The following is an 18,984-nucleotide window of genomic DNA, read 5'->3' on the forward strand; positions in this document are numbered from 1 at the left end:
AGAATAAATAAATAACTTAATGTATTCGAAAACTAAGGACATCATGTCATGCCCGAGAGAATCCAACACGAGCTAGAAGAAATAGCTCACCCTGGAACCTGACGTGCTGGACACTGGCGAGAGCTGAGGTCGAGTCGAAGTCGATGGAACACTCGATGCACTCCACAAAATAAAACAAAAAAAATACAAGTAGGGGTCAGTACAGAACAACATGTACTGAGTAGGTATCATCGGCCGACTCAAAATAGAAATTAATATGCATAAAGTAATAGCGAAAAATCAACCATAACATTTAACAGGTGGCAACCAAGAAGATCAAGATCAAGTGACAATTCCACTAACTTACTTTAATAAATATGTGAAATAAGTGGTATAGGACTATAGGATGTTAAATAAATTATCACTTTAATCCATTAATTAAATTAATTATCTAATGTTACCCCTCAACTAAACAACCATAGTTATCAATTAGTCCAAAATATCCATTAAACTTCTACGGAATGAGTCTTTTATTAAATAAAAAGTTCTAGTACTCAAAACGACATAATGGGTCGTTACATTCTCTCCGTCCCAATTTGTATGAATTACTTTTTTTTAATCAGTATCAAAAAGAGTAATACATTTTTATATTAATAACAATTAAACTTTAAAATATTTATTTTATCCTTAATGAAATAATTTCTAATCACAAAAATATCTATGATTTATTTTAGATTACAAATTTCAAAAATCTATCACTTTTTTAAAATTTTTATTTCAAATCAAACTAATTCTAAGCGGAAAAAGCAGGTAATAAGTCAAATCAAACGCATTTGTAATAAGTCCATTTAGTGTTCCGCCTATTTGAAAATTTTACTTTATCTACCGAAAATGGATGTACTTTATCACTATATGTTTTCTTTCCCGTTTTAAATGTATCTTATCTTTCTTTTTTTTTAGTCCTTTTAACAAAACTAAAATCTCATTTTATTTGTGATAACTATTTAGATTTAACTTTTTATATGACATATTTCAGATCAGAAGATTAAAGAATATTTTATACTTTTATATATATTTAATTTGAGATAGTGTAAAATTTAATTATTTTTTTTACTTTTTAAAATTTTGTGTTAAATTCAAATAATAATTAAACTAAAGGCAAAGCACTTTGTTGCGGCGAGCTGCTGATTTTTATTGCATTCACCAAGATAGTCTTGCTCGCTCCTTTTCTTACAGTCAAATGACTTTCCGCTCCTAAACTCTGCGGGGAGTTAAGCCACCACCTCCGAGTTTGGGATCTGTTCGAGCATAGTCAGCCCGTTTCGTGACTTTGCTTAGCTTCCAGACTTGTAAAGGAATAACCTTTCACTATCTAGGCGCCTTCGAAGGAGGGTCCCACAGACTTCTAAATAAAGGGAGTATATAAAAAGGAGTCTAATCTTATAGGGATTGGTCAATTAAAACTTCAAAGGTTAATAGTGAAATGATTCTTTATTCTTACACGAGACCTCGTGTAACGACTGAGTCCTTCGTTACCTAAAAATATCTACGGTATAGGTATACGAATATCATTTATCATAAGGTTAGGATCAATACATTGGTATGTGAGTGCATTAATTGTGAATTAAGGTCGTGCTATGCTCCTATCTCAAAGTTGAGCCGAAAGCTTCTTTTCGATTTAATTTTAGACTTGAGTTTAAAGTAAGGTCAACTTCAAACGACCATATATCTAAGCCTATAATGAATTAGGTGGCCACGACCTATCAAATTAAAGGTCTTTGAGTCTTCTTTCCAACGCTATCAAGTCTCTATCATTCGGAGTTTGAAGTAAAAAATTATGACCTTTTTACTGAACACTGTACAGATTGAGCCGCCAAAGTAGGATTTAGGCCGCTGTGGCGGGATCGCCAGAGCGGGCTTCGCACAGTTAAATGTTATTTTCAAACCTAAAATGTTATTTTACTCCCAAAATTCGTCCAAGGTCAGGTTAGGACAAGTGAGGAGCGATTTCTTCAGTTTTCCATCGATTTCCTCCTTCAAGGTAAGTCCATTCATCAATCTGACACACATTTGATTCTTTAGTTCTTAGAAAACATAATTGTGGCCTTAGGAGATGGTTTAAATTCATTCTAAGGTGGGAAAAATATGGTTTCATGAGGATTTTAGGGTGTAAGATCTTGGGCTAATCTTAAGAATAGTTAATCTTGATTTATTTGTCACAATTCCCTAATGTTACGATGAAATTGATAGTTTAGGTAAATTAATGATAGAAAAACTCTAGTTTGGTAGGAAAATCATGAGTTTGGCCTAGGATTTGGGATTTGCATATAATCTGAAAATATTTAGGCCATTTGTGATTGATTTTGTATTATACCATTATTTTAGATCAAGAACAAGTTAAAGTTTCATTAAAAGAGTCAAGGTTCGCGATCAGACTTCTGCAGCAGTTGCTTGGCGCCCAGGTAGGCTAGGCTTCTCAATTGAATAGTTATAAATCTATTCCCATTGCATAATGTATCATATATTGATGGGAGATTTCATGTTTAGGCCTTCGGGCACGGAGTCTGGATAGGTGAATTTGTTGTTATTGCTGTTTATGAAGGAATGTGCTATGTGGGTTATGATTATGCTGTGACTAATGATGATAGTCTAGTTCTTGATTGTTAACCTTAATACTACTTGTTGATATGGTTGATGGTCTTTGTAAAGTTAATGTGTAAGAAAATTGCTGGGTTAGAGTGAGATCCTGAGACTTATGCTAATCAAGGGGGTTCCAGTATGGGACTATTGATCCATATATATATATATATATATATATATATATATATATATATATATATATATATATATATATATGGGGGGGGTGTTCATTGTGACAGTTACATGTGAAATGTTTGAGTAATGCGCATTCATGTAATAAAGTGATATAAAACTAATGAAATGATTATTTTTGAACAACTACATGCAATGAGCTTGATTTCTTGATTGTACAAATATGTAAATTATTATTGTGGATTGTGATTATGCATTGTGATTGTGATATTGGATAGAGTGTCGCGTTCCGACACATATATTGGATTGGGTGTCACGTTCCGATACATATATTGGATCGGATGTCGCGTTCTGACACATATATTAAAACGGATGTCATGTTCCGACACATATTAAATCGGGTGTCACACCGACACACTAATAGTTTTGGTATGGGTTCAATGAGAGAACCATTTATTCTATTTTTCTTTAATTCGTTAAAAAAAATGTTTTTTTATTTTTGGTAAATTTTTAATTTTAATTTTTCATGTAATATATTTAAAACTATTAAATTAAAGGATATTTTGTATATTTTAAAATATTATAAAATTCAAAAATCTATTTTTATTTTTTCTTAAATTTCATGTTAAGATAACTCAAACAAATAAATTAAACAAGAAAAAAAATATATAAAAAGAAATCCAATTCTTATAGAGATTGGTCAATTCAAATTTCAAAGACAAACTGTGGATCCCACTCCCGCAACACCACTAGGTCTTCTATTGATTATTTTATATGTTGAATTCAATATTCAATATTTGAGGTTCTTAATATTATATTAGTTATATTTTTAAAGTTATGAATTGCATATTTATTGTGTACATATTATAATTAACTACTCTTTTAAATATATTTTATATGATCGATTGTTATTATGTTCATATTAGTTAAGTCAAGCAATATTATATAATCACGCAAAAAATATTTTGGCAGTTTCATTCATGGAAGAAAACGTTTCAATAAAAGTTAATAGGGTTTTTTTATTTTACTAAAAGTCAAAAGATTAAAAGGTTCTTACAAAAAAAAATCTAATTCATTTATACGATGTGTGTGATATCTATTTATCACGATTCAAAATGGATCATGAGTGAAACTCACACTTAACCTTCTAGGTGAGAGAACCAACGATACAAACCCAACTTATAAAATATGACAATAACGCGAAAGCTCAATTTATGAGAGTAAGAAGTAATAAAACTACTAAAGTCTATTAGATACGTTTTCCCAAAACCTGAAAGTCATCACTTCAAGGACATCTAATTCTAAAATACTAAGTCTGAAAATATCAAACACCAGAATAAATAAATAACTTAATGTGTCCGAAAACTAAGGACATCATGCCATGCCCGAGAGAATCCAACACGAGCTAGAAGAAATAGCTCACCCTGGAACCTGATGTGTTGGACACTGGTTAGAGCTGAGGTCGAGTCGAATTCGATGGAACACTCGCTGCACTCTACAAAATAAAACAAAAAAAAATACAAGTAGGGTCAGTACAGGACAACATATACTGAGTAGGTATCATCGGTCGACTCAAAATAGAAATCAATATGCATAAAGTAATAGCGGGAAATCAACCATAGCACTTAAGGTGGCAACCAACAAGATCAAGATTAAGTGACTACACAATGAACAATTAAATAATCAGGCGACAATATCAAGATCACACATGAGGACTCAGGCCTCCACATCACGCTCTTTTGGCAAATGAGTTATTGGAGATTGAATAGCATTAAGTCATTTTAATTTGTTTTTCTTTAATATTACCATGCCGGAATGTGACATCCGATCCAAATATACCGTGCCGGGACGTGAAACCCGATCCAAATATACCGTGTCTGCTCGTGACACCCGATCCAAATATACCGTACCGTCTCGTGACACCTGATCCAAATATAATTAATTTATCATTCTTTACTATTACCTTCCACTTTATCAACAATCTTTCATCAAGCCTTCTTTATTCAAGACACCATTTTTGATAAGACAAGTTCAAAATTATAGATTTCACGGTCTTGGGATTGCAGACCAGTCACAACAACATATCAACCATTCAAACCACAATAATTAAATGCATAGTAAACTTCACACATTACTCAATGATTATCAATCGCTATTAAGAGTCTATCTATGATATAAAATAAACCATAACCTATCTCAATCGAAGAACCGGAGTAAAGCAAGCTAGTCCACCAATGTCTTTTCTTTCTTCAATGCCTTAGACCATTTTCAATCTATCGAAAAAAGGACAGCTCAGTGCACTAAAGCTCCCTTTATGCATAGGATCCGGGGATTCCAATCTATCAAATATATAATATTTATAAGTAAACTAGTCCGTAGACACCAATATTATATATATGTTTAACCTAGACCCAACAACTCACCCAATTCTATAATTAATTTCTTAATATCTCAAATCTAGGATTAAGCCTCAATTCCTCCAATATCATAACTCTAATGATTTTCGTATAATATAATACACCTAATACTTAATTACTTATCTCAATATATTAAAACTTGAATTAAAATATAATAACTATAAGGAAAATCCGAAAACTAATGGAGAGCAATATGAATTGTGACGTCAACTCCTCACAATTTCCAACAACCATTTCATAACCCGTATGCCTATTTTCAGTTCCTCCACTATATAACATATTAAAAATACTAGTATTCTTATCACATATACAACAAGCCAATAATTACTCCCATCCTCCATTTCTCTCAATTTCCCACAATACTTTCATATCACATATGTCAATTTCCAATTTCTTTCAACAATTCAACTTTATCTTCCTTTTCTTTAACCACCAAAATAATAATACTAATCATATGACTCCTACCAGTATATGCAATACATTAGTTTAGGCATAGTTACCTGATAGAGTATAGAGTTGAGTCGTTGTCGCCGAAATCCTCTTGGAGAGGTTCTTCCTTTTGATCCTCGATAAATTATGATTTCCCAATATTAAACCCTATTAACTTATTTTAATAAATATGGGATAAGTGGTATAGTATATTAAATAAATTATCAGTTTAGCCCATCAATTAAACTAATTATCTAAAGTTATCCTTAACTAAATAACCATAGTTATCAATTAATTCAAAAAACCCATTAAAATTTTATGAAATAAGTCTTTTTATGAAATAAAAATTTCTAATTATTGAAAAGACCTAATGAGTGGTTACACTATTAGACATTTTGGTAATGATAAGCAAGATTCTAAATGTGTTTAATTTTGTTGGAAAACTAAAAATTTTTATATTAGGAGCCCGTTTGGATGAGCTTAAAAAAAGTAACTTTTATGTATGAAGTGCTTTTAGAACTTTAAAGTGCTGAAAGTTATTTTTATAAATAAGCAGTTGAGTGTTTGGATAAAAGTGCTTAAATGAGGAAAATTATGTGAATTTTAGGGTTAAAAGAATAATAAGGGTAGTTTGGGAATTTAATTAAAATATAAGGGATATAAAAGTAATTTCTATGGTCAAAGAAAATGACTTTAAGCACTTAGAAAAAAAAAATTAGGAATCCTAACTTTTCATTTTTGACTGACTTTAAGAATTTTCTAGCTTAAAGTTAGCATTAGACAAATACGTCTAAAAGCTGAAAAGGGACTTTAATTTGGCTTTGAACAACTTAAAGTCAATTCAAACGGGTTCTAGGTTATAGATTAGAATTTAAAGATAACAGTAGGCCCCACTCCGAAAGAGATATTTGACAATTTGACTATGCTCATAAGTTGAATTTAGCACGAGCGGCGTTAATCTATTATTATAATTGGTTGAGTAATGGAATCAAATTTTTTAATAAAAAAGTTAAAATTATAAAAAAGTAAATATACAAAAAAAATAAAATGAAAGAGGTTCAATATTTACTATCTATTTTTAAAAAATAATATATATGCAATATAAATTTAATTTCATCAAAGAAAATTTAGATAATTTCCTCGACAACTTTACCCACTCAGCCCCTAAATTCATCTTATAAGTAATTTTGAAGTAAGATGAACTTAGAACTTTACATCATGGACCATATTGATGATGCAAGACCAATTTGCAATCTTCATTCGTTGATTGTGCTTGCGTCAATTTTCAATTATTTATTTGAGGTCATCATAAAAATTTATAATTTTTTTATTTTGAATTTTTGTTGTTCAAGTCTATTAATTTATATTATATTAAAAGCATGAACATACTTAGAAATGATGTTTAAACTTTTTATCTTTTATTAAAAAACTGTTTTTTAGATAATATTATTTTTTACTATTTTTCTCCAATTATAACTTCATTATCTTTATTATATGTATTTAATATTAATTAATACATGTACATGAGTCCTAAATATATGGGGAGACTCCTAAATATGTGTTTTAGCATGATTTATTTGCACAAAATTTAATTTTTTAGTGTATGTTCATAAATTTTTTATGGCGGCCGGCTTGATGGTGATTTTGATGTGAATGGTAAAATTTATGCTTATAATTGTGATGAATTTCAATAGTGGTGATGTGATTTCAATGATGAATTTAGTCAAATTTATTATTGTTGTCATCAAATTTTTATGATGACAATGGTTGTGAAAGATTCTGGTGGTGAATTTGGTTGTGGGTGGTGAAATCTATGGTGGTGGAGAAGTGAATTTGATGATTATGACAACAATGGTGGTGGTTTAATGGTGAGTTTGATGGTGTATAGGGAAAAAGAAGCAATTGGGTGATATGATTTTTTTTTAAAAAATCTGACATAATTATTGATGGACGCGATTGTGAAACACTTTCTCATAATCCGGAGCTAAAAGGGCTATTTTTTTCTTCAAAAATGCACAACAGGCCACTCTTTTAAAAAAAAAGGGACAAATCGCTACCTTAGTAACGATTTTCTTTTGCTATTTTTAACGTCGTTAAATTTTTTTAATAAAATCACTACTCTTGCAGCAATTTTGTAAAATTTTAATTTTTTTTAAAACATCGCTGTGGCAACAACAATTTCTGACGATTTTTTTTAAAAAAAAAACAACATCTTTAAGTGCAGCAATTTTCAACTTTTTTTTTTAAAAAAAAAAACATCACTGCCACTGCAATAATTTTTCTGCTGTATTTTTTAAAAAAACACATTGCTGCACTTGCAGCGATTTTCCCCCTTAATAGCTTTGAACATGACTAGCAACTTGGCTTGGTGTTTTTATTGTGACGAACTTCTTTGAAATTTCTCTCCAATCTCCTTTCCCTACCCCAAGAATCTCCTGTCCATGCAACTCCTAATTCAAAACCACTTTTACTACTTATAAATACTAATCCAATTCAAAATAATTGTTCAAATCAAACCAGCATAAATATTGGAAGCGTTCCTCAGAAATTCACGTGTTTTTAAAGTAAAATTAAAATAATTTTCCTTTCTCAAGGAAGAAGATGCATTGTAGAGATTTTATTAAAAATTTTAATGGCGTTAAAAATAGTAAAGAAAATCGCTGATGAGGTAGCGATTTATCCCTTTTGGGTTTTTTTTTAAAAAAGACTGATCCTTTTTGTATTTTTGAAGGAAAAAGTAGCTCTTTTGGCTCCGGACTCCACTTTTTCATCATGTGACTAGTTGTATGTGTGTCAGGGTTGAAATAAATTTACTTTTAAGTAATTCAGGTGTGTAATAGGTCATCACAATAGTTTAAGCGTGTAACTGACTTTTCGTGACAAGTTCGGGAGTGAATTTATGTCTTTTTCCTTTTTGTATATCAATACCAATATAACTTTGACTTTTGATATCAATGACCAAAATTTTGTTTACCACATTTAATTTTGCTTCTTAATTCTTAGTGTGATAGTGAGTTGTTATGTTCCTCTTTATGTACACTTTTTATCTAAAAGTTTTATGGTATTTTAAAAAACAAATTGTACATAATACCCTGTGTAATCTTGATATAATGATATCGAAATAGTGTTGTGTTGCTTCAATATAATGATAACTTGTTGCAATGCTTGAAATTTCAAGAAGACATCAAAGAGCAGATTTGATCTTTTTGAAAACAGACAACAATAGATTTTGCATAATGCAAAAGGTTTAACTTTTGGGAGACTTCAGAATATTCAATAATAAGGTAATTGCTCGGGATGGTAAGCACCCCTCACTTCTAATCCTAAAGTTGTGAGTTCGAGTCATCAAAGGAGCAAAAAGGGTGAGAGCTAAGAAAAAAATGGGAAGGATAAGAAAGGAAAATAAAGGAATAATAATGCGGGATCATGTTAGGTTAGTAATCAGAATATAAATGAGAGGACAAAATAGATAGTCAAGTAAGAACGGATACTACAATACCTAAAAATTATTCAATTTTTCAATTATTACAACAACCTCCACATTATATATATGAAAAATATTGCTTTAGTGGCCTTATGGTCGAGACGATCCTGCGTACACTTAACTAGTATATTTAATTATTGAAAACTACATGACGTTAAAATTATAACGTCACTAACTTCTTCTCTTTTTGGCGTCATTTATGTTCTTGCTGACCCCAAGGGGAACCAGCTGCCTTGGTGGAATCTATATAAAAGGAGTTTTACCATTAGTATAATTTATTATTGGGAATTTGTAACATTTGTAGTTCCTCCATTTAAAGAAATAGGCAAAAAAAAAGAAGTACAAAAAGAGTTTCAAAAAAATAGTACTCAACAGGAAAAATGGAAAGTTGTCTGAAGTCTAAATCAGCTCCAAAATTGGAAAGGAAATTTGTGGAGAGATATAGAAGGAATCATTTGAAGAATCTATATAATCAACTTCATTCCATGCTCCCTACTTGTGCTTCTAAGGTTAGTTATATAGAGTTTTTAATATTGAATTTATTATGTTTTCAAAATTATGGATTTTGAATTCATAAACTTTAAAAGTGTAATGAATTCAGTGATAATAATATAAATATCGAACTCCTAAGATTTTGATCTTCTCTTTGTGTTGAAGGAGATCATTTTTCCAACACTATCCAACTCTTATATATGAATGAGATCATGCATGTAGGGGCGGATGTAGCCTTTCGATTAGAATTCATCTAAACTTATAATTTTTGATACGCATACATGTGTGTTTATGTGTGTGCGTGTCAAGATCTACTATAATCGCAATAAATATTAGATTTGAACCAACTGTGTTCCACACAGATAAACATTTTATCTTGGCCTGCCCCGGCTTACTGGCAGTTGAACAGCTCAACCTTCATTGTTACTTCTTTTGTCCCATTTTATGTAGCATCGTTTGATTTGGCACGGTGTTTAAGAAAAAAGGAAGATTTTTGAAATTTGTGTTCTAAAATAAAAGATATTTGTGTGGCTGAAATTCATTTTATTAAGGGTAAAAGGAGAATTTTAAAGTTAAATTATTTCTAATTATAGTAAGGTTTCATTTTTTTTGGGGGGGGGGGGGGGGGGGGATGACTAAAAAAGAAAGGTTGTCACATAAAATGGAATAGAGGGGGGACTATCTAGACACTTCAACTTGATACAAGTGTTTCTCGTGAACACCTTAACTTTGAAAATGCACATCTAGACATTTTTACTAAGGTGCGTTCTAGATGTGCATTCTTAAAGTTTGAATATTTACGGGGACAACTTAAATCAAGTTTAGGTGTCTAGACGTGCATTTTCAAAGTTACGTTGTTTAATTGCCAATTGAGGTCAAATTAAGGTATCTATGTATTACAAAGAATTCAATAACTGAAAATTTCAAAAGTTAAACTCATTAAATTTAAATTTTGAATTCAATAACTGATATATCATACATGTAGAGGGGGAGTAGAAAATAACATGTTCGATAGAATTCAATAACTTTGATCAAAATTTCTATTTGTTTTTAAAAAAATGCTTTCAACATATACAAGTTCTCAATTTCAAACATAGAAATTCAGAAGAACTATAATTCAGAATCTATAAACTTCAAACTCGTGCATGCGTGTATATTTCGTCTAATACATTATTTACAATTTTGAGTGTTGCAGGAAACAAGAATGACAGTGCCAGATCAAATAGATGCAGCAGTGAATTACATAGAAAGCTTGAAAATGAATTTGGAGAGGAACAAGAAGTACTTGGAAGAATTGAAAATGGGCCCAAAGAGGGCCCAATCACTCAATACAACTAATGAGCCCGGCCCAAGCACCAAGTCACCACCTCAAATTGAATTCCATGAAATGGGCCCAAATATGATCATGGTTTTAATAACTAGCCTTCAAAATATAGCCACTTTTATTAATATCATTCGATTATGCCATGAGGAAGGTGTTGAAGTTCTGGCTACTCACTTTCAACTCAATGGAAACTCTACTTTGCAGATTTCTCATGAAACTAAGGTAATGATTCTAAGGGTATATTTGGTAATGATAGAAAATATTTCTTGAATCCAATTAATTTGTCAAACGAATACTTATTTGCAATTTCTTTTTTAAAATGTTTATGGACAAAGAGGTTCATCATTTTCTAACGTTCAGTTAACAGAAATATTAATCAACGAAAATATTTTTTTACCAAAAGAGAGAATGACTTTCCTCACAATTGAGTGGAAATGGATTTTCTTTGTATTTATATGTATTATTTCCTTCCTATCACTATTTTAGTTCACACTAAGACATTATTAATATTTAAAACTCAAGAAATATTAGTCTGCAAAAATATTTTCCTCCAAAAGAGAGAAACGATGTATTTATCGCAATCTTTTACTTCATATCACTATTTTTATTCACATTAGATATTAGTATTAATCTTTAAAACCCAAGAAATAGTAGTTGGCGAAATTATTCCAAAAGAGAGAAACGATTTTCCTCATGATTGAGCGGAAATAGACTTATTCTGTATTTATCATAATTCTTTACTTCATATCACTATTTTAATTCACACTTAGATATTATTACTAATCTTTAAAGAGCAAGAAATATTAGTCAGTGAAAATAGATTTTCTTTATATTTATCTCAACTTTTTACTTCATATCACTATTTTAATTTACATTCAAATATTATTACTAATCTTTAAAACTCAAAAATATTAGTTAGCGAAAACATTTCTCACCAAAAGAGAGATACGACTATCCTCACAATTGAGCGAAAGTAGACTTTCTTTATTTATTTCAACTCTTTACTTTATATCACTATTTTAATTTATACTTCGATATTATTATGAATCTTTAAAACTCAAGAAATATTAGTCAGCTCCCGATGGCGATGTAGAAAGCGTGACGGATTGAGTCAAATTGAGGAGCTTGCTGTGGAGATAGAGAAATATTTATCACCAAATTAGAGAAACAACTTTCCTTCACAATTGAGAGAAAATAAACTTTCTTTCTATTTATCTCAACCCCTATCTTCATATCATTATTTTAATTCACACTTAGATATCATTACTAATCCTTAAAACTCAAAGAAATATTAATCAGCGAAAACATTTCTCATCAATAGCGAGAAACAACTTTAATTTCCTCACAATTGAGCAAAAATAGACTTTTTTTTTATATTTATCTCAACACTATTTTAATTCACACATAAATATAATTAGTACTAATCTTTAAGACTCAAGAAAATTGAATTGGTGAAAAAAATTTCCTCAAAAAGAGAGAAACGCCTTTCCTCACGATTGAGTGGAAATATTTTATTTTTTTTGCATTTATATAATTAACTCTTTACTTCATATCACTATTTTAATTAACTATTTTGTATTGATAACTTCCATCATACCAAACAACATTCTTTAAGTAATTATCTCAACTTGTTGTATTCCAAACTCAACTTGATTTCTTAAACTAACATTTAATTAGGAGCACATCAATAGAAGTTCAACAATGGAATTTAGAGCTACAACTTTGTGTGATAAGATGAAGGAGTTGATATATGGACGATCTTGCAACAATGAGATGGAATCCAATCTACATTTTTGGGACTACATAATTGAATCTGAATGGTTAGGATTTGATGCATTGGAGTTATTACCAACACCAAGTGAAAATCCAAACATGCCAAGAATGTTAGATTTGTAAGACTCCGTTTAAATCATAAATTTTAACTATTCTCTCATTTATTAAAGTCGCATATTTAATTAAACATTACTACATAAATTGAAACGGAATGTTCTTTTTAGTTTAGCCAATTTTGTGCAGAACTTTCCTAGAGTGCTTCCCATATTATATTTTTATCAAATCCATTTGTAATAAATCAATGAAAAACATTTATAAATTCTAATTATCTCAGCTGAAATTGGCATATTTCACATTGGATAGGGATTTTCCTTTGTCCAAAACTAGTCTTTATAATTGTATTTTTTTTCTTTTCCTATCATGTCCATTCATACTATCGCATAAATTAAAACAGAAAAAAAAAAGTTTAACTTGTCCTCTTTTATGCAGAACTTTCCTAGGGAATTTCTCATGTTATGTTTCAATCAAATCAATTTGTTAAAAATGTACGTGAGTCAATAATCAACAATGACTTGACCCAGCCGAAATATTGCCGTGCCGGAATTTATATTTCTTTCGTTTGTTATTTTAACTTAAAGAATAATTTAATTAAAAATTTATATATTTAAAATTATATAAAAAAGATGTTATAAATTATAATTTTATTTATAAACAAATTATATTTATAAAATATTAAATAATTTATAATTAATTTTAGATGGCAGAAATACTTATGTAGATTTAGTTCAAATGTGGAAAAAAAAACAGAAAAAAAATAATAGAGCCCACGCCCACAATAGAAAGTGACCCAACGGAAAAGACATGTGCCATTTTAATTTGGAGTAACCATATAGATATTTTAATTAGTTTTTATTGTGTTAGTTAAATACTTTAAAATGATTATCTTGTTATAAAATAAATATGGTGGATGTCCATTTACCCTTTTCTCCTAATCCAATTAATTACATTTTCTCCTACCCAATTATTCATCCTTTAATCTTATAAATTTGGCTATAAATAGCCCTGCCAAAAAATGAAAAGAACACACAAAAACACAAACAATTATCTCTCTCTTTATGTTTGTCAATTATCTCTCTTTCTCTTTCTCTCTTACTTTCTTAAATAATTGCTAAGTGAGTTTCATAACATCTAAGTTAGTTTGTTTTATAACATATCTAAATATTTAGTATTAGGATATTCACGAAACATAGTTGTGTTAAGGACGAGTTGGAGTAATGTTTAGTTGTCAATTAATAAAATCAAATTGAGATATCTAAATGTGTATTCTCAAAATTTGAATGTTTACTTGCCAGTTGAAGTTAAATTTGAGAATTCATTTATATATTATGTCTAATACAAAGCAAAAATATATATTTTTATTACTTCCATTAAATTTAATGGACATAAATTATTGAATATTTAAAAATTATACTAATTGTTAACTTTTGGCGAACTCAAACAAGACCATTCCTCGAACATCCATTTTTTTGAATGAAGGGGAAACGGGAGAAAAAAATTTAGCATGCGAAATTATATTTCAAACTGATAAAAAAAAAACTCAGATAATCAATTAATCAAACTATTAAAATTTCCCCGCGTGGAACCTAAGAAAGTACTCAAACATTCACGTGTTTCAACTTTCAACAATCAATTCCAAGTCATAAAACGGCCAGATTATTTCACATTGGCATAATTAGCTTTTTCTTTTATTAGATAATTATAAATAAACTTCTTAATATATATTTTTTTAAGTATTATTACTATTATTATATCTTTTCGATAACGATTTATTGTTTATATTATTCACTTCTTATTTGTTTTTAGGATAGCGTATTCATTATTATATAAAAAAAAAATATCATAGTTAATTTTAGTATGATTTTCTTGACTGAAGTTCTATCATAATTTATAAACAATTTACATCAATAATAATATATTCAGTGAAATTTCACAAGTGATTTTTTTGATTGCATATTCTACTATAATTCATAAACAATCTACATGCACACAATAGGGTAAAACTGTGTAGCCATCACTTTCCACAAACTTCAGAATTACCCTGAATATATGTTATTATTTTATAATTTAATAAAAATGATAATTAACTTAATATTATAATACAAAATAAATCTTGAAATTTTATTTTATTAGTCACGTTACTTACTTTTTGATTTTTTGGCTTCATGTTGTTGATCCAAATAGGAAAAAACAGATATTTTTTATTTTTTGGCTTCATGCTGTTGACCCAAAGAGGAAATAACAGATATTATGGTGAAGATGAAGTCTATAAAAGGAGTATCATAGTATTAATAAATTAATAGCTTTTCATTTACAGTTTTGCCATTTCCTTATAAAAAAATTTTTACAAGAAACAACCGGAGAAAAAGTTTCTAAAAATGGAAGGTTGCCGGAAGTCTAGTTCAGCTCCGGCAGGGGTAAAATTGCAAAGGAAAGATGTGGAGAAAAATAGAAGGAATTATATGAAGAATCTGAGTAATCAGCTTTATTCATTGCTCCCTACAACTCACGTCTCTCAGGTCTCTTTTTTTTTTTTTCTTCTTCTCTATTCCGTTATCCGAACCTGGCCAATTTGATGAAAAATTATATTTTTTATATATAATTAAAATATTTTTTTTTATGTGTATACATTTAGTAAATATGGTATCGCTTTAAGATTTTTCCGTGTGTTTAGCTTTTCATATTTTGAATTCTCTTTCTAAAAAATTCACCTTACTATATTTAAAAATAATTTAATTTTAAAATTTCTCTTTTATCCTTAATTACATGATTTTCATCCATACAAATATCTAAGGGTCCTTTATCGTCAGTTTCAAAAATAATGATCTTTTTTTTGCAACACTTTAATTTTGATTTTTTATTTGACATATTTACGACCACAAGATTAAACGACATTGACGTAACTTCAATCTGAAAAATCATTTGTATTGGATATTGCAGGAATCAATGGCATTGCAAGATAAAATAGATGCAGCAATAAAGTACATAAAAAGTACAGAAATGAAATTGGAGAAAAGCAAGATGTACTTGGAAGAATTAAGTAGGATGAGTAGAAAGAGGCCCAAATCAACTAATGAGCCCAGCCCAAGTACCAAGTTACCACCTCAGATCCAAGTCCATGAAATGGGCCCAAACATGGTCGTTGTTGTAATAACTGGCCTTAATAATATAGCCACTTTTAATAACATCATTCGGTTATTTTTCGAGGAAGGTGTAGAAGTCGTGTATACTAATTTTGCACTCAATGGAAACTCTATGTTGCAGATTTCTCATGAAAACAAGGTATTTTTTTGGCATTCTTCGAAAATAAGTCATTTTTCTAATATTTAATCGTCAGAAAAATATGATTTTCCCAACTCTTCATCATGTGATATTATTGCTTTAATCAATATTTAGACATTATTATCAGTCTTAGTTATTAAAAACTTTCATCAAAGCGCTATTCGATAGCCTAATATTATTATCAACTATGATAAATGTTTCTTTTTCGAAAAACATGTACCCACACTTAAATCAAACAACAAAAAAAAAATTCCTTCATAAAATACATCATTTTCGAAAAATATGTTTTAGAAATTGACTTTTATCATATCAAATACCTCCTAAATGACACTACTCATTGTCGTTTGTTGTGTAAAATTCGGAAAAATAATTACTAAAAATGACCTAAAAAAATTGTACATGAGGCACCAAAATTTGAGATTTATGAATTCAAAATTTCTTGGCACTTTTTGAGTTATAGAAATTTAAATTAGTATTCTATAAATATAAATAAATTTCTTAAGACAAACAAATGTTTATTCCGAAATTATTGAGTTTGACTAAACTCGTACTTAGTCTTTTTAACTTTCCCTACATGAACAAGCAATTATTTTGCATAGAGAGAAAATGCATGACATTGTCACTTTTTATTGTGTAGATCAACATGAGTTCACCAATGGAATCTACAGCTACAAATCTTTGTGATAAGCTGAAGGAATTGCTTTATGGGAAATCTTATGGCAATGAAATGGAATCCCAATTACATTTATGGGACTATATATTTGAATCTGAGTTATTAGGATTTCATGATGTAGAATTACTACCAACAAGTCAAATTCCAAACATGTGTAGTTATTATTAGCAAATATTTTGGCAGGGTAGTCATTTTTATAATAATATTTTATTGTAACAATCAAACTTCTTCATTATCTATTTTCATATTATGTTATATTGTATGATAGACAAACAATAATATCAAACTCAGTCAAAATATTTTATTGTAACAATCAAATTTCTTCATTATCTATTTTCATATTATGTTATATTGTATGATCTCCGGACAAACGATAATATCAAACTTAGCCAAGAGATGGTCTACTTTATTCATATCTCACTTTATGAGATTGAAATTTAAATTCTCAATCTTGTTGAAACGATCCTAATAATATAGATCAATAATATGTTGCTTTTGTTAGAAAATGGATGTCACTACACAATTGGGACCCACCACTTGGATAGTTGGTGGGTTGTCTTGGATAGTTGGGCAATTAGTCCGCATTGCCTACTTTCTTTTTCTTATATAATGTGCACAATCAAAGATTAGAGATATAATACATATTCTGCAATTACTCTTTTCTCTCCTCTGTTTCTCATTTCTCCTCTTAATATATCTCCTTTTAATTACTTTGCTATTTACTAAGTTAAGTTATTATATAACAGCTCTTTGGTTGACAAAATTTTAAATTTAATTACTCACATCTCACTTTATGAGATTAAAGTGAGATTAGGATTTAAATTCTGAATCTTGTTGAGAAAATACTAATAACGTCAATCAATAATCTCTTACTCTTTGGTTGAAAAAATCTTAAATTTCATTATTCATTTGTTCTTTTTTAATGACTTGAGTTAGATGAAATATTAAGAGATATAGAGGTATTCAATGCACAAGAATAATTGAAAATAATCCTTGTGCTAAAATCTCAACCACATTTTATTCTTGGCAACGTACAGCGCTGAATACACTATTGGCAAAGTGTACCAGAGACTCTAATTTATTGCCTTTCATAGATTATAATATAATAATAATTACATTAATCATTATTTCTTAAATTGGAGTCATAAATTAGGACCACTCAGTGGTTTACGATGGTTCCGAACTAAACTAAGTTTGAAAATCTATTAATTTAATTAACTCAATTTATTTTAACTGATAAAAATTATCAAAATATTTTTGAGAAAAAAAAACTATTATGAAATGTAGAGGTATTTGAATGCACAAGGAAAATTGCAATTAATCCATGTGCCAGAATATCAACCACATTTTATTATTGGCAACGTACAGCGCTAAATACACTATTGATTAAGTGTATCAGAGACTCTAATTTATTGCCTTTCAGAAATGATATTTATAACAATAATTACATATCAATCGTAAAATAATAGATAAACTAAATAAATCAAATTATGTTGAATTGCTGACACTAACAAATAGGCTCAGAAAATAAGAATTGAAATAAATCAATAAGCTTATGATTAAGCTTTCTTAGTTTGATGGTATATTTTTTCAATCATCATAGCCTTAACTATATAAATTTAAAGTTAACAAAAAAAATGTAAAAATAAAAAATTTCTCTTCCAGGTAAAATAACTAAAAAGGCACAAAAAATAATTTAAAATCATTGTCAAGTATCAGAAAAATAAAATCTTTCTCATACACAGCATTTGGCTTACTGTGTCAGAAGGTGTCCTAAGATTTTATAATTTCATCATATACTTGACTATGAACATCAATTAAAATCATAAGTAAAAATAACTTTTTGAGCTATTTTAGAAATTAATATATACAACCTTACATAAGACATACGCAGAGAATGAATCAGAAAGAACGTAGCGAATAAGGATATATTTATGGATCATATGAAAAAAAAAATTGATCATCACTTTTCCTTATGTTCATCATTTTCATCCTCCGTATGAAAAAAAAAAAAAGAAGAGAAATTGGAATTGTGCGGCGGCAGAAATTGAAAACGGCGCAGAATGTTAAGAGGTGTGAATAAAGAGTGTAATAGATTTGATGAATTTATAGATGGTGGAGAATTGAATATGGAGCCCTAATTAGATTAAAGCCCATTTCATTTGATGAGTCCATTACGATTCCAAGCCCAAATGTTGGTAGATTTCAATTTTGAGAACAACTATCTTATTAGACACATTCATATTAGGAAAAATTATCAACACAAAATAGACAATTTTCTCAGTTTTTCATATGTGTTGGC

General features: G+C 29.2%; 2 protein-coding genes and 3 non-coding genes across 5 annotated transcripts; 2 read left to right on the forward strand and 3 right to left on the reverse strand.

The window, feature by feature from the left end:
* The first annotated feature begins 9,461 nt into the window (after window positions 1–9,461).
* Window positions 9,462–12,793, forward strand: LOC129875847 (transcription factor bHLH162-like). The gene is made up of 3 exons (XM_055951072.1): window positions 9,462–9,590; window positions 10,769–11,119; window positions 12,575–12,793. The coding sequence occupies exons 1-3, from the start codon at window positions 9,462–9,464 to the stop codon at window positions 12,791–12,793; spliced, it is 699 nt and encodes a 232-aa protein (XP_055807047.1).
* Window positions 12,794–15,027: 2,234 nt separating this feature from the next.
* LOC129877248 (transcription factor bHLH162-like) lies at window positions 15,028–16,911 on the forward strand. Its single transcript, XM_055952738.1, has 3 exons — window positions 15,028–15,246; window positions 15,668–16,009; window positions 16,647–16,911. Exons 1-3 carry the CDS (start codon window positions 15,106–15,108, stop codon window positions 16,848–16,850), a joined length of 687 nt encoding a protein of 228 aa, XP_055808713.1. The 5' UTR covers window positions 15,028–15,105; the 3' UTR covers window positions 16,851–16,911.
* A 1,287-nt stretch (window positions 16,912–18,198) lies between these two features.
* Window positions 18,199–18,288, reverse strand: LOC129878008 (small nucleolar RNA snoR116). The gene has a single exon (XR_008763710.1). It is a non-coding gene; the product is annotated as a small nucleolar RNA snoR116 (small nucleolar RNA).
* A 102-nt stretch (window positions 18,289–18,390) lies between these two features.
* On the reverse strand, window positions 18,391–18,486 carry LOC129877999 (small nucleolar RNA snoR31/Z110/Z27). The gene has a single exon (XR_008763702.1). It is a non-coding gene; the product is annotated as a small nucleolar RNA snoR31/Z110/Z27 (small nucleolar RNA).
* Window positions 18,487–18,577: 91 nt separating this feature from the next.
* Window positions 18,578–18,676, reverse strand: LOC129878000 (small nucleolar RNA R32/R81/Z41). The gene has a single exon (XR_008763703.1). It is a non-coding gene; the product is annotated as a small nucleolar RNA R32/R81/Z41 (small nucleolar RNA).
* Between the last annotated feature and the right edge of the window lie 308 nt (window positions 18,677–18,984).

This window comes from Solanum dulcamara, chromosome 12, assembly GCF_947179165.1.
Source record: "Solanum dulcamara chromosome 12, daSolDulc1.2, whole genome shotgun sequence".
Classification (NCBI taxonomy): Eukaryota; Viridiplantae; Streptophyta; class Magnoliopsida; order Solanales; family Solanaceae; genus Solanum; species Solanum dulcamara.

Excerpts from the sequence above, each read along its gene's own strand:
- LOC129875847 (XM_055951072.1), top strand. The coding sequence starts at position 9,462 with ATGGAAAGTTGTCTGAAGTCTAAATCAGCTCCAAAATTGGAAAGGAAA. Across the intron at positions 9,591-10,768 it reads TCCCTACTTGTGCTTCTAAG|GAAACAAGAATGACAGTGCC; the intron begins GTTAGTTATATA and ends TGAGTGTTGCAG. Across the intron at positions 11,120-12,574 it reads AGATTTCTCATGAAACTAAG|GAGCACATCAATAGAAGTTC; the intron begins GTAATGATTCTA and ends ACATTTAATTAG.
- LOC129877248 (XM_055952738.1), top strand. The coding sequence starts at position 15,106 with ATGGAAGGTTGCCGGAAGTCTAGTTCAGCTCCGGCAGGGGTAAAATTG. Across the intron at positions 15,247-15,667 it reads CTACAACTCACGTCTCTCAG|GAATCAATGGCATTGCAAGA; the intron begins GTCTCTTTTTTT and ends TGGATATTGCAG. Across the intron at positions 16,010-16,646 it reads AGATTTCTCATGAAAACAAG|ATCAACATGAGTTCACCAAT; the intron begins GTATTTTTTTGG and ends TTTATTGTGTAG.